This window comes from Capricornis sumatraensis, chromosome 1 (genome assembly GCF_032405125.1).
Source record: "Capricornis sumatraensis isolate serow.1 chromosome 1, serow.2, whole genome shotgun sequence".
In the NCBI taxonomy this organism is placed as follows: Eukaryota; Metazoa; Chordata; class Mammalia; order Artiodactyla; family Bovidae; genus Capricornis; species Capricornis sumatraensis.
This window is the reverse complement of record NC_091069.1, coordinates 244,360,405-244,376,056: the sequence shown is the minus strand read 5'-3', so window position 1 is coordinate 244,376,056 and position 15,652 is coordinate 244,360,405. Positions and strand designations below refer to the sequence as shown.

At 40.4% G+C, this 15,652-nt stretch overlaps 1 protein-coding gene across 1 annotated transcript in view; it reads right to left on the bottom strand.

Annotated features, from left to right (window-relative positions):
- The window catches only part of MRPL3 (mitochondrial ribosomal protein L3), a 56,393-nt gene that overhangs the window by 37,680 nt on the left and 3,061 nt on the right, over nt 1–15,652 (bottom strand). The window contains exon 4 of the mRNA XM_068980050.1: nt 14,248–14,346. Coding sequence (XP_068836151.1) covers nt 14,248–14,346 — 99 coding nt within the window. The remainder of the gene's footprint in view (nt 1–14,247; nt 14,347–15,652) is intronic.

The following is a 15,652-nucleotide window of genomic DNA, read 5'->3' as shown; positions in this document are numbered from 1 at the left end:
CATCCCCAGCTCCTGGCAGGTCCTGCTGTCTGCTCTTCCTTTCACTCTCACTTTTTTGTGTGTGCTGTTGTGAATATTCTTGAATAGAAGACTTTATGGACAACTTATTTCCTTAACATAATGTCCTAGTATCTTTTTAAATTAACACTCTTGACATAGATTGCTGTAAGACTTACCCAAAAAGTTGTACCACTTTACATTTCCTGATGTGAAGAGACTCTTTCATGAGAATATAATCAACAGTATTTATTTTCCTGCTGTTCCCTCTCCCTCAGCTTCCTCTCTGACCCTACACAAAGTACCTGCAGGGCCCTGATGAGCCACAGTACTCTATATATGCTTACCTGTGCCTGCCTATCCCAGTCTCTTGATCCATAATCTCCTCCCACTATGTACCACTTTCTGTTAAATACATGCCCAGTCCCAGCTCCAGTGACAAGCTGCTCTTATCTGAAGAATATATATTTGAATATCCAGCAAACTTAAGGTACTTGCTAATTTCAGTTGGAAATATGAACTGTGCCCCTTTATAACTTACTGAGTAGGCTGCCCTTAGGTGACATGAAATTGGGTGGCACTGGCCTGAGGGCAGAGAACTTTAGTTTTGGATCAGTCCACATGCCACCCACTTTCCCCACCTGAGAATCTCCCTGGAGTCCCACAGTGAGACCATGGAACAAATACTGAGAAGTCATGCTCTCGATGTCCACAGAAGACTGTTTTCTACCTCAAAGGCCCCTTGGAGTGATAATATACAAGAGTGATAATATACATTCATTCCTGTCACTCTCTATGGTTTCACTTCCCATATGCTGAAATCTAAGACTGATATTCAACATCACCAAAGACCCTGCTTTTCATCTTAAATCATACTCAATTCTTTTATAAAAGCAAACACAAAAGTTTTCATTTAAAAATATAGTTCCTTTAAAGAGAAATAAAAGGAATCCAGACAGGAAAGGAACAAGTAGAACTATCACTGGTTGCAGATGACATGATAGTATTTATGGAAAAAAATTTTTTAACTTTTAGAAAAAAAGAAATTCAGAAAAGTGGCAGCAAACAAAATTAATATACAGAAATCTGTTGTTTTTCTACATACTAACAATGAAGAGACAGAAATTAAGAAAAAAAAATTTCATATGCAATTGTACCCCAAAAAACCCCAAAACCTAGGAATAAACCTATATTGGACAACAAAAAGACACTGATGAAAGAAACTGAAGATGACATAAAGAAATGGAAAGATATACTGTGCTAATGGACTGAAAGAATAGCGTGAAGATAATCATACTACCCCAGGAGTGATGGTGTGCTGCGCGGAGAGGTGATACCCCAAGTCCAAGGTCAGGAGCGGCAGCCGTGAGGAGACACCTCACATCCAAGGTAAGGTGCAACGGTGGCACTTTGCTGGAGCAGCCGTGAAGAGATACCCCATGTCCAAGGGAAGAGAAACCCCAGTAAGACAGTAGGCATCAGAGGGCAGACAGACTGAAACCACAATCACAGAAAACTAGCCAATCTGATCACATGGACCACAGCCTTGTCTAACTCAATGAAACTAAGCCATGCCCCCAAGGGAACCCAAGATGGGCAGGTCATGGTGGAGAGGTCTGACAAAATGTGGCCCACTGGAGAAGGGAATGGCAAAGCACTTCAGTATTCTTGCCTTGAGAACTCCATGAGCAGTATGAAAAGGCAAAAAGATAGGACACTGAAAGATGAACTCCCCAGGTTGGTAGGTGCCCAATATGCTACTGGAGATCAGTGGAGAAATAAACTCCAGAAAGAATGAAGGGATGGAGCCAAAGCAAAAACAACAACCAGTTGTGGATGTGACTGGTGATAGAAACAAGGTCCAATGATGTAAAGAGCAATATTGCATAGGAACCTGGAATGTTAGGTCCATGAATTAAGGCATTGGAAGTGGTCAAACAGGAGATGGCAAGAGTGAACGTCGACATTCTAGGAATTAGCGAACTAAGATGGACTGGAATGGGTGAATTTAACTCAGATGACCATCATATCTACTACTATGGGCAGGAATCCCTTAGAAGAAATGGAGTAGCCATCATGGTCAACAAAAGACTCTGAAATGCAGTACTTGGATGCAATCTCAAAAATGACAGAATGATCTCTGTTCATTTCCAAGGCAAACCATTCAATATCACGGTAATCCAAGTCTATGCCCCAACCAGTAACGCTGAAGAAGCTCAAGCTGAATGGTTCTATGAAGATCTAAAAGACTTTTTAGAACTAATACCCCCAAAAGAGTCCTTTTCATTATAGGGGACTGGAATGCAAAAGTCGGAAGTCAAGAAACACCTGGAGTAACAGGCAAATTTGGCCTTAAATACAGAATGAAGCAGGGCAAAGGCTAATCGAATATTGCCAAGAAAATGCACTGGTCATAGCAAACACTCTCTTACAACAACACAAAAGAAGATTCTACACATGGACATCACCAGATGGCCAACATAGAAATCATATTGATTATATTCTTTGCAGCCAAAGATGGAGAAGCGCTGTACAGTCAGCAAAAACAAGACTGGGAGCTGACTGTGGCTCAGATTATAAACCCCTTATTGTCAAATTCAGACTTAAATTGAAGAAAGTGGGGAAAAGCACTAGACCATTCAGGTATGACCTAAATCAAATCCCTTATGATTATACAGTGGAAGTGAGAAATAGATTTAAGGGACTAGATCTGATAGACAGAGTGCCTGATGAATTATGCACGGAGGTTTGTGACATTGTACAGGAGACAGGAAGCAAGACCAGCCCCAAGAAAAAGAACTGAAAAAAAGCAAAATGGCAGTCTAAGGAGGCCTTACAAATAGCTGTGAAAAGAAGGGAAGCCAAAAGCAAAGGAGAAAAGGAAATATATACCCATTTGAATGCAGAGTTCCAAAGAATAGCAAGGAGAGATAAGAAAGCCTTCCTCAGTGATCAATGCAAAGAAATAGAGGAAAACAACAGAATGGAAAAGACTAGAGATCTCTTCAAGAAAATTAGAGATACCAAGAGAACATTTCATGCAAAGATGGGCTCAATAAAGGACAGAAATGGTATGGACCTAACAGAAGCAGAAGATAAAAGAAGAGATGGCAAGAATACACAGAAACTGTACAAAAAAGATCTTCATGACCCAGATAATCACGATGCTGTGATCACTCACCAAGAGCTAGACATCCTGGAGTGTGAAGTCAAGTGGGCCTTAGGAAGCATCACTACAAACAAAGCTAGTGGAGGGGATAAAATTCCAGTTGAGCTATTTCAAATCCTGAAAGATGATGCTGTGAAAGTGCTGCACTCAATATGCCAGCAAATCTGGAAAACTCAGCAGTGGCCACAGGACTGGAAAAGGTCAGTTTTCATTCCAATTCCAAAGAAAGGCAATGTCAAAGAATGCTCAAACTACTGCACAATTGCATTCATCTCACATGCTAGCAAAGTAATGCTCAAAATTCTCCAAGCCAGGCTTCAGCAATACGTGAATCATGAACTTCCAGATGTTCAAGCTGGTTTTAGAAAAGGCAGAGGAACCAGGCAGCAAATTGCTAACATCTGCTGGATCATGGAAACAGCAAGAGAGTTCCAGAAAAACATCTATTTCTGCTTTATTGACTATGCCAAAGCTTTTGACTGTATGAATCACAATAAACTGCGGAAAATTCTGAAAGAGATGGGAACACCAGATAACATGACTTGTCTCTTGAGAAATCTGCATGGAGGTCAGGAAGCAATAGTTAGAACTGGACATGGACAATAGACTGGTTCCAAATAGGAAAAGGAGTACATCAAGTCTGTATATTGTCACCATGCTTATCTAACTTATATGCAGAGTACATCATGAGAAACGCTGGGTTGGATAAAGCACAAGCTGGAATCAAGATTGCTGGGAGAAATATCAATAACCTCAGATATGCAGATGACACCACCCTTACAGTAGAAAGTGAAGAACTAAAGAACTTCTTGATGAAAGTGAAAGAGGAGAGTGAAAAAGTTGGCTTAAAGCTCAACATTCAGAAAACTAAGATCATGGCAACTGGTCCCATCATTTCATGGCAAATAGATGGGGAAACAGTGGCTGACTGTATGCTCCAAAATCACTTCAGAAGGTGACTGCAGCCATGAAATTAAAAGACGCTTACTCCGTGGAAGGAAAGTTATGACCAACCTAGATAGCACATGAAAATGCAGAGACATTACTTTGGCAAAAAGTATCTGTCTCCTCAAGTTTATGGTTTTTCCAGTAGTCATGTATGGATGTGAGCTGGACTGTGAAGAAAGCTGAGTGCCGAAGAATTGATGCTTTTGAACTGCAGCATTGGAGAAGACTCTTGCGATTCCCTTGGACTGCAAGGAGATCCAACCAGTCCATTCTAAAGGAGATCAGTCCTGGGTGTTCATTGGAAAGACTGTTGTTGAAGCTGAAACTCCAATACTTTGGCCACCTGATGCGAAGAACTGACTCATCTGAAAATCCCCTAATGCTGAGGAAGATTGAGGGCGGGAGGAGAAGGGGACAACAGAGGATGAGATGGTTGGATGGCATCACTGACTCAATGGACATGAGTTTGGGTAAACTCCAGGAGTTGGTGATGGACAGGGAGGCCTGGTGTCCTGCACTCCGTGGGGTCGCAAAGAGTCTGACACAACTGAGCAACTGAACCGAAGTTAACCCGATGCAATGGAAATATTCAATGTAATCTCAATCAAAACACCAATGGCTTTCTTCACAGACCCAAAAGAGAAATCCCAAAATTAATATGGAAATACAAAAGGCCCAGAATAGACAAAACAATTTTTAGAAAGAACAACAAAGCTGGAGGTATCATGCTCCCTGATATTAAACTCTATACAAAGCCACAGTAATCAAAACAATGAAGTACTGGCACAAAAACAGACACATAAATCAACAGAACAGGATAGAGACCCCAGAAATAAACCCATAGTTAAATGGTCAATTGATGCTTTTGAACTGTGGTGTTGGAGAAGATTCTTGAGAGTCTCTTGGACTGCAAGAAGATCCAACCAGTCCGTTCTGAAGATCAGCCCTGGGATTTCTTTGGAGGGAATGATGCTGAAGCTGAAACTCCAGTACTTTGGCCACCTCATGTGAAGAGTTGACTCATTGGAAAAGACTCTGATGCTGGGAGGAATTGGGGGCAGGAGGAGAAGGGGACGACAGAGGATGAGATGGCTGGATGGAATCACTGACTCGATGGATGTGGGTCTGAGTGAACTCTGGGAGTTGGTGATGGACAGGGAGGCCTGGCGTGCTGCGATTCATGGGGTTGCAAAAAGTCGGACACAACTGGGTGACTGAACTGAACTGAATCTATGACAAAAGCAGCAAGAAAATATAAAGGGGAAAAGACAGCCTCTTCAACAAATGGTTTTGGGAAAACTGGATAGCTACATGCTAAAGAATCAGATTGGATGACTTCCTCATATCATATCCAAAAATAAACTCAAAATGAATTAAAGACTTAAACCTAAGAGCTGAAACCAGAAAACCCCAGAGAAAGCATAGATAGCATGATCTTTAACATAGATCTTAGCAAAGCTATTTTGGATCTGTCTCCTCAGGCAAGGGAAACAAAAGCAAAAATAATAAATGAGACTACATCAAACTAAAAAGTTTTTGTACACTGAAGAAAACTATTAATAAGACAAAAAGACCACCCTCTGAATGGGAGAAGATATTTGTAAAAGATAAACCTGATAAGAGGTCAACATTCAAAATTTCAAAGAATTTATACAACTCAATAGCAAAAGAAACCCAACAACCTGATTAACAAATTAACAGTAGACATGAACAGTCATTTCTTCAAAGACAGACAGATGACCAAAAGACACATGGAAAAAAATGTACACATTACTCATCAGTTCAGTTCAGTTCACTTCAGTTGCTCAGTCATGTCCACCTCTTTGCAACCCCATGAATCACAGCACGCCAGGCCTCTCTGTCCATCACCAACTCACAGAGTTTACCCAAACTCATGTCCATCGAGTCGGTGATGCCATCCAGCCATCTCATCCTCTCGTCCCCTTCTCCTCCTACCTTCAATCTTTCCCAGCATTAGGGTCTTTTCCAATGAGTCAACTCTTTGCATGAGGTGGCCAAAGTATTGGAGTTTCAGCTTCAACATCAGTCCTTCCAATGAACACCCAGGACCAATCACCTTTAGGATGGACTGGTTGGATCTCCTTGCAGTCCAAGGGACTCTCAAGAATGTTCTTCAACACCACAGTCCAAAAGCATCAATTCTTCGGTGCTCAGCTTTCTTCACAGTCCAACTCTCACATCCATACATGACCACTGGAAAAACCATAGCCTTGACTAGACGGACCTTTGCTGGCAAAGTAATGTCTCTGCTTTTTAATATACTGTCTGGGTTGATTATAACTTTCCTTCCACGGAGTAAGCGTCTTTTAATTTCATGGCTGCAATCACCATCTGCAGTGATTTTGGAGCCCCCCAAAATAAAGTCAGCCACTGTTCCACTGTTTCCCCATCTATTTCCCATGAAGTGATGGGACCAGATGCCATGATCTTGGTTTTCTGAATGTTGAGCTTTAAGCCAACTTTTTCGCTCTCCTCTTCAGGGAAATGCAAATAAAACCACAAGAAGATATTGTCTCCCCCTGTCAGAATGGCTAGTATCAAAAAGACAAAAAATAACAAGTTCTATAAAGGATTTAGAGAAAAGGCAACCCTCATGCACTCTTGACAGGAACATAAACCGGTGCAGCCGCTATGGAAAACATCATGAAGGTTCCCCCAAAATTAAAAATAGAAACACCATATTATTTAAGTTACTCTATTTCTGAGTATTCTTCTAACAAAACAAAAACACTCAAAGGAAAAGATATATGCACATCTATTTTCACCACACCATTATTTACAATAGCTAAGATATGAAAGCAACCTAAGTGTCTGTCAACAGATGAATGGATAAGGAAGATGTGTATTTGTGTACACATGCACACATGTACACACACACACACACACACACACAATGGAATACTACTCAGCCATGAAAAAATAAAACAAAATCTTGCCATTTGCAACAATATGGATGGGTCTAGAGGATATTATGCAAAATGAAGTAAGTCAGATGGAGAAAGACAAATACCATATGATTTCACTTATATGCAGAATCTAAAAAACGAATGGAAGTTAACAAAACAGAAACAGACTCATAGACACAGAGAACAAACAGGTGGTTGCCAGATGGGAGGGGCTGGGGGGATGAATGAAATAGTGAGGGCAATTAAGAGGTAAACTTCCAGTTAGAAAATAAATGAGTCTTGAGGATGAAATGTATAGCATGGAGAATACAGTCAACAATATTGTAATAAGTTTGAATGGCAATGGATGGTAACTATACTGATCATGGGAATCATTTTGTAACGATTGAAATGACTGAAATACTGAATCACTATGTTGCACATCTGTAACTAACAGTGTTTTAGATCAATTTAACTTCAATAAAACATCTAAAAATGTGGATACTTAAAATTATTTCCCTGATGTATCAGATTCAAATTTATTGAATTTTAGACCAGAATTTCAATTTTATATTTGACCTTCACATATTCTACTTGGCAATTTAAAAAATATATTTTATTAATATCAGTTTTGAAGTATTCCAGGAGGCTTATGGGAAAAATCTTGTACATTTTTTAGTAATATAAAATGGAAAAGATAACATCTTGACTAAGTAACTCTAGACTGAGACATAAGGAGGACAAAGGTAATACATACTTCCTGATTATCTTCCAATTTCACTAAAGTTGAATAATTTTTTCTTTTAAATAAAAATATCATAAAACTAATCAGGCATCTGCCCTGAGAAAAACCAAATGTTCAAGCTGAGCTGAAGTCAACAGTAGTGTTACAGAGGGTTTTTTTTCTAACTTCCAAATAAACGATTTCAAAAGGCAATTTAAAAGACTGACAGCAGTGTCATACTTGGATAATCCCATCTACAAGGTTGCAATTTTTTTTCCCCCTCTTCAAAGTTCTCTTCAATTATCCTTCTCACAATGAAAATGCTTCTCTGCTCCAAATATGAATTGATTTAATCAACTTGTAAGGCCACTTAAACTTCTTTATTCAAAAACATTATGCACCACATCAGTGTTTATTTATAATATGGTACACAAATAGCAAAAGCCAAGTAGTCTAATTTCTTCGAGGCATAAATTCTTTACAGATTAAGAAAAATAACATTCCAGCCTTAGTATAAATAAAACTGATTCGATCAACTCATTGTAAAATGCTACACTATTTAATATTCATAGATCTCTCTCTCTCTCTCAGACCCTCTAAAATCAACCTACTTGCAGTTTCACTGAGGGTTACAATGTGCAAATGAAAGTTTGAAGTTTGTATACATTGAATTTCAAAAATCTTTCTTTCTGAACCAAAATGCTTTACTTCTAAAGAATTCTAGAACTTCATTTTCACATCCTATTCTGACAAAAGGCCATTCAAAGACAAACTTGTTTCTTAATATTGCAATACATGACCTCTGGACCTAGAAAATTAATATCTTGAAGAATAAATGAGCCTCTGAAGCGCTTCCTATACCACAGTAGTGAATAGTTTTAAAAATTCATGTCATTTACGGGGTCAAAATTCACCACAGTATAAGAATCAGCAGCATCCAAATCAGCATCCTGCTGTGCCATACATTCACTGGTGAGATAAAATTTAAGGTATGAAGACCAGTCTCAAGTACAAAAGTAGAAATAAAAGTACTAACATTTCTCTAATAGTTTAGCTATTAAGATTTTATCAACAAGACTGTCTTCATCATTAAGGAAAATAAATAAATTGAGCTGGCAAGTAGGAGGGGAACTTCTGTTTTTTGTTAAAAACTAAAGTATTTGAGAATCAGTGTGAAACTTCTAGAACTGGGAGGGAATTCAGAGACCATCAAGTCCAATTGCTTGTTTTGGTGGGTAAGAAAATGGATGTTCTGAAAGGTGGAGTGAAGGAGCTAGTGGCAGCCATAGAGACAGAACTCAGCTCTTCTGATGCCATGCCCACTCATTTCCCACTATCTCACAGTCCTGAGGAGGTAATGTTCACAAATCTGCTACAGCAGAATGGATTACCCCAACATGACACCTGATTTACAAATATGGAGGCTACAGAGCCAGAAATTTACAAAATTGGTAATGAAATAAAGATGACAGTGCTAGTCCTAACAAAAACACAGAAATATAATCAATTAGAAAACAGTGGTATCTAGCAAACCAAAGAATTGTTCATATGATTCACAGGAGGTCTGGCAAATATTTACACTTAAAAATTCAAACATTTGACATTTTTAAAAAAGTTTCCAAAAATATCACATTGTCCTTTTAACTACCTTATCTGAACCCCATAATTATTAGTCAATAAACTGTCAAAGGTAGCAGATATTAATATGAAGTCTTAATAAAAAATAAGCTAAACATACTACCATAATATGTAAAAATAAGTCCTGTAATATTTATGAGGCAGGCCTATTAAACCATAGGACTTCAACCATTGCCAATTTACTGATCAGTATATCCCATGTGGTGCTAGTGGTAAAGAATCCGCCTGCCAGTGCCAGAGACATAAGAGATTCTATCCCTGGGTCTGGGAGATTTCCTGGAGGAGTCATGACAACCCATTCCCAGTATTCTTGCCTGAGAATCCCCATGGACAGAGGATCCTGATGGGCTGTAGTTCATGGGGTCACAAAGAGTCAAACACAACTGAAGTGACTTAGCACACATACCCCACTTCCTATAGGACAGTTCCACCTGCCTTTTCTGTAAACTTTTTACATCTTTCCTCCAAAGCAATCCATTCCTTGTCTCTGTCCCAGGTCACAGCATCAGCACTGACCTGCTGGGTCCTGTCCCACCAGCTCATCCTCACCTGGTCTTTTATAATGCTTGCCTCTCCCAAGCCCAAAGCAACTGCTCCAGTGCAAAAGACTTTCACCAACTTTCCCAGAGGGCTCACCCCTTAAATGTCCTCCCAGCATGGGGGATTTTCTAATTTTGTCAACCATGATAACAATATGACTACAGTTCAGTTCAGTCGCTCAGTCATGTCCCACCCTTTGCAACCCCATGGACTGCAGCACACCTGGCCTCTCTGTTTGTCACCAACTCCTGGAGTTTACTCAAACTCATGTCCATTGAGTTGGTGATGCCATCCAATCATCTCATCCTCTGTCATCCCCTTCTCCTCCTGCCTTCAATCTTTCCCAGAATCAGGGTCTTTTCAAATGAGTCAGTTCTTCACATCAGGTGGCCAAAGTATTGGAGTTTCAGCTTCAGCATCAGTCCTTCCAATGAATATTCAGGATTGCTTTCCTTTAGGATGGACTGGTTGGATCTCCTTGCAGTCCAGGGGACTCTCAAGAGTCTTCTCCAACACCACAGTTCAAAAGTATCAATTCTTCAGCACTCAGCTCTCTTTATAGTCCAACTCTCACATCCATACATGACTACTGGAAAAACCATAGCTTTGACTAATCTGACTACTGCCCTGGTTAAAGTAGTGAGTAGTAATGGCTCAGACAGTAAAGAATCTGCCTGCAATGTAAGAAACTCAGGTTCTGTCCCTGAGTTGGGAAGATCCCCTGGAAAAGGGAATCGCAACCCACGCCAATATTCTTGCCTGAAGAATTACATGGATAGAGGAGCCTGGCAGGCTACAGTCCATGAAATTACAGAGAGTCAACAAGCTTGAGCAACTAACACTTTCTTTCACTTTCTGGCTAAAGAATTCAGAAAGTCTAAACTCCATCCTGACAGCCCCACCTTTCACACCTTTATCACACTCTCCCACCAACCCCACCACACATTAAAATCCAGACACACTGCCCTTCTCCTCCCAGGCAGCAATCCTCCTCCACAGGTCTGTTCTATAAAGCCAACTCCCCCTGGCATACCTTTAACACCCGTCCTTCTTCTAGTCTTCTCCCTGTGAAACCTAAGATTTCCACAAGCAGAACTGGCCAGTGTGCTTGCTGCATTTATAGTTCCATATTGAGATGGCTGATTTATTAGTCCACTTTCCCTGTTATGTTTCCAAAGAGCGGATATCAAGAGACAATTAAAGTAAGGCTTTTGGAGCCTGACTGTCTACCTCTCATCAGTGGGTGTCCCTGAGGGAGTTACTTATCCTTATTAGAGTCTGAAAAAGTTCATTGGTTAATAAATGTAAAAGACTTATGCCTATATACTCAGCATGTAACAACTGCTGAAAAGTTAACTATGGGGCTTCCCTGGTAGCTCAGTGGTAAAGAATCCTCCTGCCAGTGCAGGAGACAAGGGTTTGATCCCTGATCCAGGAAGAACCCACATGCCAAGGAGCAACTAAACCCATGGGCCACAACTATTGAGCTTGTAATCCAGAGCCCGGGAGCCACAACTACTAAAGACTGAGCGCCCCAGGGCCCATGCTCTGCAACAAGAGAAACCACTGCAATGAGAAGCCTGCGCCCTGCAACTAGAGAAAAGCCTGCACAGCTGCAAAGACCCAGCACAGCCAGAAATAAATAAATAATTAAGAAAGAAAATTAAAACTTTTAAATAAAAAATTAACTATGACAAGGAAATAAAAGGTAAATGATAAACACTTGCTAGTTTTGACAGCTACATAGCACAGGTTATCTCCTAATTTCCATTCATGTTCACTTCATAAACAATTTATAATAAAAAATACTAATCTAGAGACAAGCAATGTTTTAGTAAATGTAAAGGCATCTCAGCAGCCATTAGTGAAAATCATCACCATTTCTTAAAATGTATTCTCAGCTTTTAGTTATCCAAAAAAACTCCAAAATACTAATTGTGCAGATGTTTTCACATTTAAACTATAAACTCAGCATTCTACTTGGGAATTGTTGTTGTTCAGTCACTCAGTCATGTCTGACTCTTTTGTGATCCCACAGATTGCAGCACACCAAGTTTCCCTGTCTTCACCATCTCGCAAAGCTTGCTCAAACTCATGTCCACTGAATTGGTGATGCCATCCAACCATCTTATCCTCTGTTGTCCCCTTCCCCTCCTGTCTTCAATCTTTCCTAGCACCAGAGTCTTTTCCAATGAGTCAGCTCTTTGCATCAGGTGGCCAAATACTGTTACTTCAGCTTTAGCATCAGTCCTTTCAATGAGTATTCAGGGTTGATTTCCCTTAAGATTAGTCTTCCCTGGTGGCTCAGATAGTAAAGCGTCTGCCTGCAATGCGGGAGACCTGGGTTCGATCCCTGGGTTGGGAAGATCTCCTGGAGAAGGAAATCGCAATCCACTCCAGTACTCTTACCTGGAAAATCCCACAGACGGAGGAGCCTGGTAGGCTACAGTCCATGGGGTCGCAAAGAGTCAGACACGACTGAGCGACTTCACTTCCCTTCCCTTCCCTTCCCTTAAGACTGACTGGTTTGATCTCCTTGCTGTCCAAGGGACTTTCAGGAGTCTTCTCCAGACCACAGTTGGAAGGCATCAATTCTCTGGTGCTGTCTTCTTTATGGTCCAGCTCTCACAATTGCATGTGACCACTGGAAAGATTAAAGCTTTGATATACTAATCTTTGTCAGCACCGTAATGTTTTGGCTTTTCAGCACATTGCTTAGATTTGTCGTAGTTTTCCTGCCAAGAAGCAAACGTCTTCCAATTTCATGGCTGCGGTCACCATCCACGGTGATTTTAGAGCCCAAGAAGAGGATATCTGCCACTACTTCCACTTTTTCCCTTTCTATTTACCATGAAGTAATGGGGCTGATGCCAAGATCTTAGTGTGTTTTTTTCCTAATATTTAGTTCAAGCCTGCTCTTTCACTCTTCTCCTTCACCCTCATCAAGAGGCTCTTTAGTTCTTCACTTTCTGCCATTAGAGTGGTATCATCTGCATATCTGAGGTTGTTGATGTTTCTCCTGCCTATCTTGATTCCAGCTTGTAACTCATCCAGCCTGGCATTTCTCATGGTGTGCTTAGTGTATAAGTTAAATAAACAGGGTGACAGCAGACAGCACTGTCATACTCCTTTCTCAATCCTGAGCCAATCAGTTGTTCCATACAGGAGTCTAACTGTTGCTCCTGACCTGCATACAGATTTCTCAGGAGACAGGTAAGATGGTCTAGTATTCCCATCTCTTTAAAAGCTTTCCACAGTTTGTTATGATCCACACAGTCAAAGGCTTTAGCGAAGTTAATGAAACAGAGTAGATGTTTTTCGGGGATTCCCTTGCTTTCTCTATGATTAAGCAAATGTTGGCAATTTGATTTCTGGTTCCCTTGCCTTTTCTAAACCCAGCCTGGACATCTGGAAGTTCTTGGTTTGCATAATGCTAAAGCCTAGCAAGCAAGATTTTAAGCATGACCTTACTAGCATAGGAGATGAGTGGAATTGTCGGATGGTTAGAATATTCTTTAGTACTTTAGTACAAACATGTTTAGTATGAAACATGCTTTAGTCCCATCTCTTCTTGGGAACTGGGGTGAGGACTGACCTTTTCCAGTCCTGTGGCCACTGCTAGGTCTTCCAGATTTGCTGACATATTCAGTGCAACACTTTGATGGCATCATCCTTTAGGGTTTTGAATAGCTCTACTGGAATTGCATTGCATCCACTAGCTTTACTCACAGCAGTGCTTCCTAAGGCCCACTTGACTTCACACTCCAGAATGCCTAGCTCTGGGTAACATGAATTAGTTATTCAGTTCATTAAGATCTTTTTTGTACACTCCTTCTGTGTGTTCTTTCCATCTCTTCTTGATCTCTTCAGCATCTACTAGATCTCTACCACTTCTGTCCTTCATTGTGCCCATCTTTGGGTAAAATGTTCCCTTGGTATTTCCAATTTCCCAGAAGAGATCTCTAGTCTTTCTCCTTCTGTTGTTTTCCTCTATTTTTATAGACTATTCATTGAAGGCCTTCTTGTCCCTCCTTGGCTTCTCTGTCTATGGAATTCTCCAGGCAAGAATACTGGAGTGGGTTGCCATTCCCTTCTCCAGGGGATCTTCCTCACCCAGGGACCTTATCCAGGTCTCCCGCATCACAGGCAGATTCTTTACCCTCAGGGAAGCCCCTCTATCAGACTGTCTTCCCCCAAATCCATAGTTTACCTCCAGGACAAGTTTATGACTATGGGATAGCCTCAAAACTTAATTCAGAATTTCAAAGAACTCAGATCTAAAGCTAATGAAATGCAGTATTCTAGGAATGAAAATGCATCCTTACATGGAAACGTGACACAGTTTTTCCTCCTACAGTCAGGGCTGCCATTTTTCCATTATGATTTTCCTTTGGAGTATATTTTAGGACATGACAGTCTTGTACCTAAAAAGCAAAAAACACACACAAAAAATCAATGTGCTGGAATACCTGTTAATATTACATACCAGCCACACTTGAGTCCCTAGGACAGTTAGGAATTCTCTAAACTTTCTGATCTCATCATCCCTCTAAAACCAATCACAATCTAAAAAACCCATTAACCATAATACATAATGTGCATAAAACACAAATATACAACAAAATGGAGTATTTACAAAGAAAATATGCATATAACCACTACCAATATCAAAAATCCCCCAAACCTCTCTGTCTCTTCCTAATCCCCACCTCAAACCCATTCCTCTCTGTCCTTTTTACCCCTTGAGCAGTGGTTCTCAAAGTATGGTCCCTAGACAAGCTGTATCAGCATCACCTGGGAACTGTGTGAAAATGCAGGGTCTCAGGCCCCTGCCAGAACCTACTAAAACAGAACCTGTGTTTTCTGAATCCCCTAGGTGATCCTGAGGTACAGAAAAGTTTGAGAAGCACTGCCCTTCAAATAAACAACCATCCCTCTTGACATTGTGGTAATCATTTATTTAACTTTTCATTATAATTACTACCTTTGAAAGCACTGCTTAATCCTATAGTTTAGTACTATCTGTTGAAACTTCATGTAAGTGGAGTCAGACCACACAGACTCCTCCAGATTTTCCTGCTTTTGCTCAAGATTCTATTGCTAAGGTTCACCCACACTGCTTTCTGCAGCTCCATTCTGTGCATTTTCACTGCCACCCAGCTCTTTATCATGTAAATATACCATGATTTCTTTATCCATTTTACCATGATGGAAACATGAGTTATTTCTAGTTTTGGAGTATTAAGAGTAATGCTGCTATAACTGATCTGTTTGAGTTTTCTAGTAACAGTCAGGAGTGAAACTGGAAGACCACAGGTTCACCTACCTCAACTTTCCCTAATGCTAAGCTATTTCCTGAAGTAGTTGTTCCAATTTACAATCCCACCTGTCATTCCTGAAAGTTCACAAAGTTCTGTAGACTTCTAGGAATTATTGATATAATTCTTTCCTTGATCATTCAGAGTCAGTAAAAACTTACTAAGGGCTTGCAGGCCACCTGTGCCTGATAGTACGGGAAGCACTTCCATGTATGGGCTCTCACTTTAATCTCCATCGCTTGCCTAAGCACTTGTCCAAGGCTTAACTCCAAAGATGAAGTGAGCTGTTCAAAGTGATCTGGAGAATGATGGTCTCAACTTACCAGTGATTTTTATAATAATGATAAAGACAGCAACAGCTAATGCTGGACACTGAACATTGTTTTAAATTTTAAGTGCCTGACATTTATCA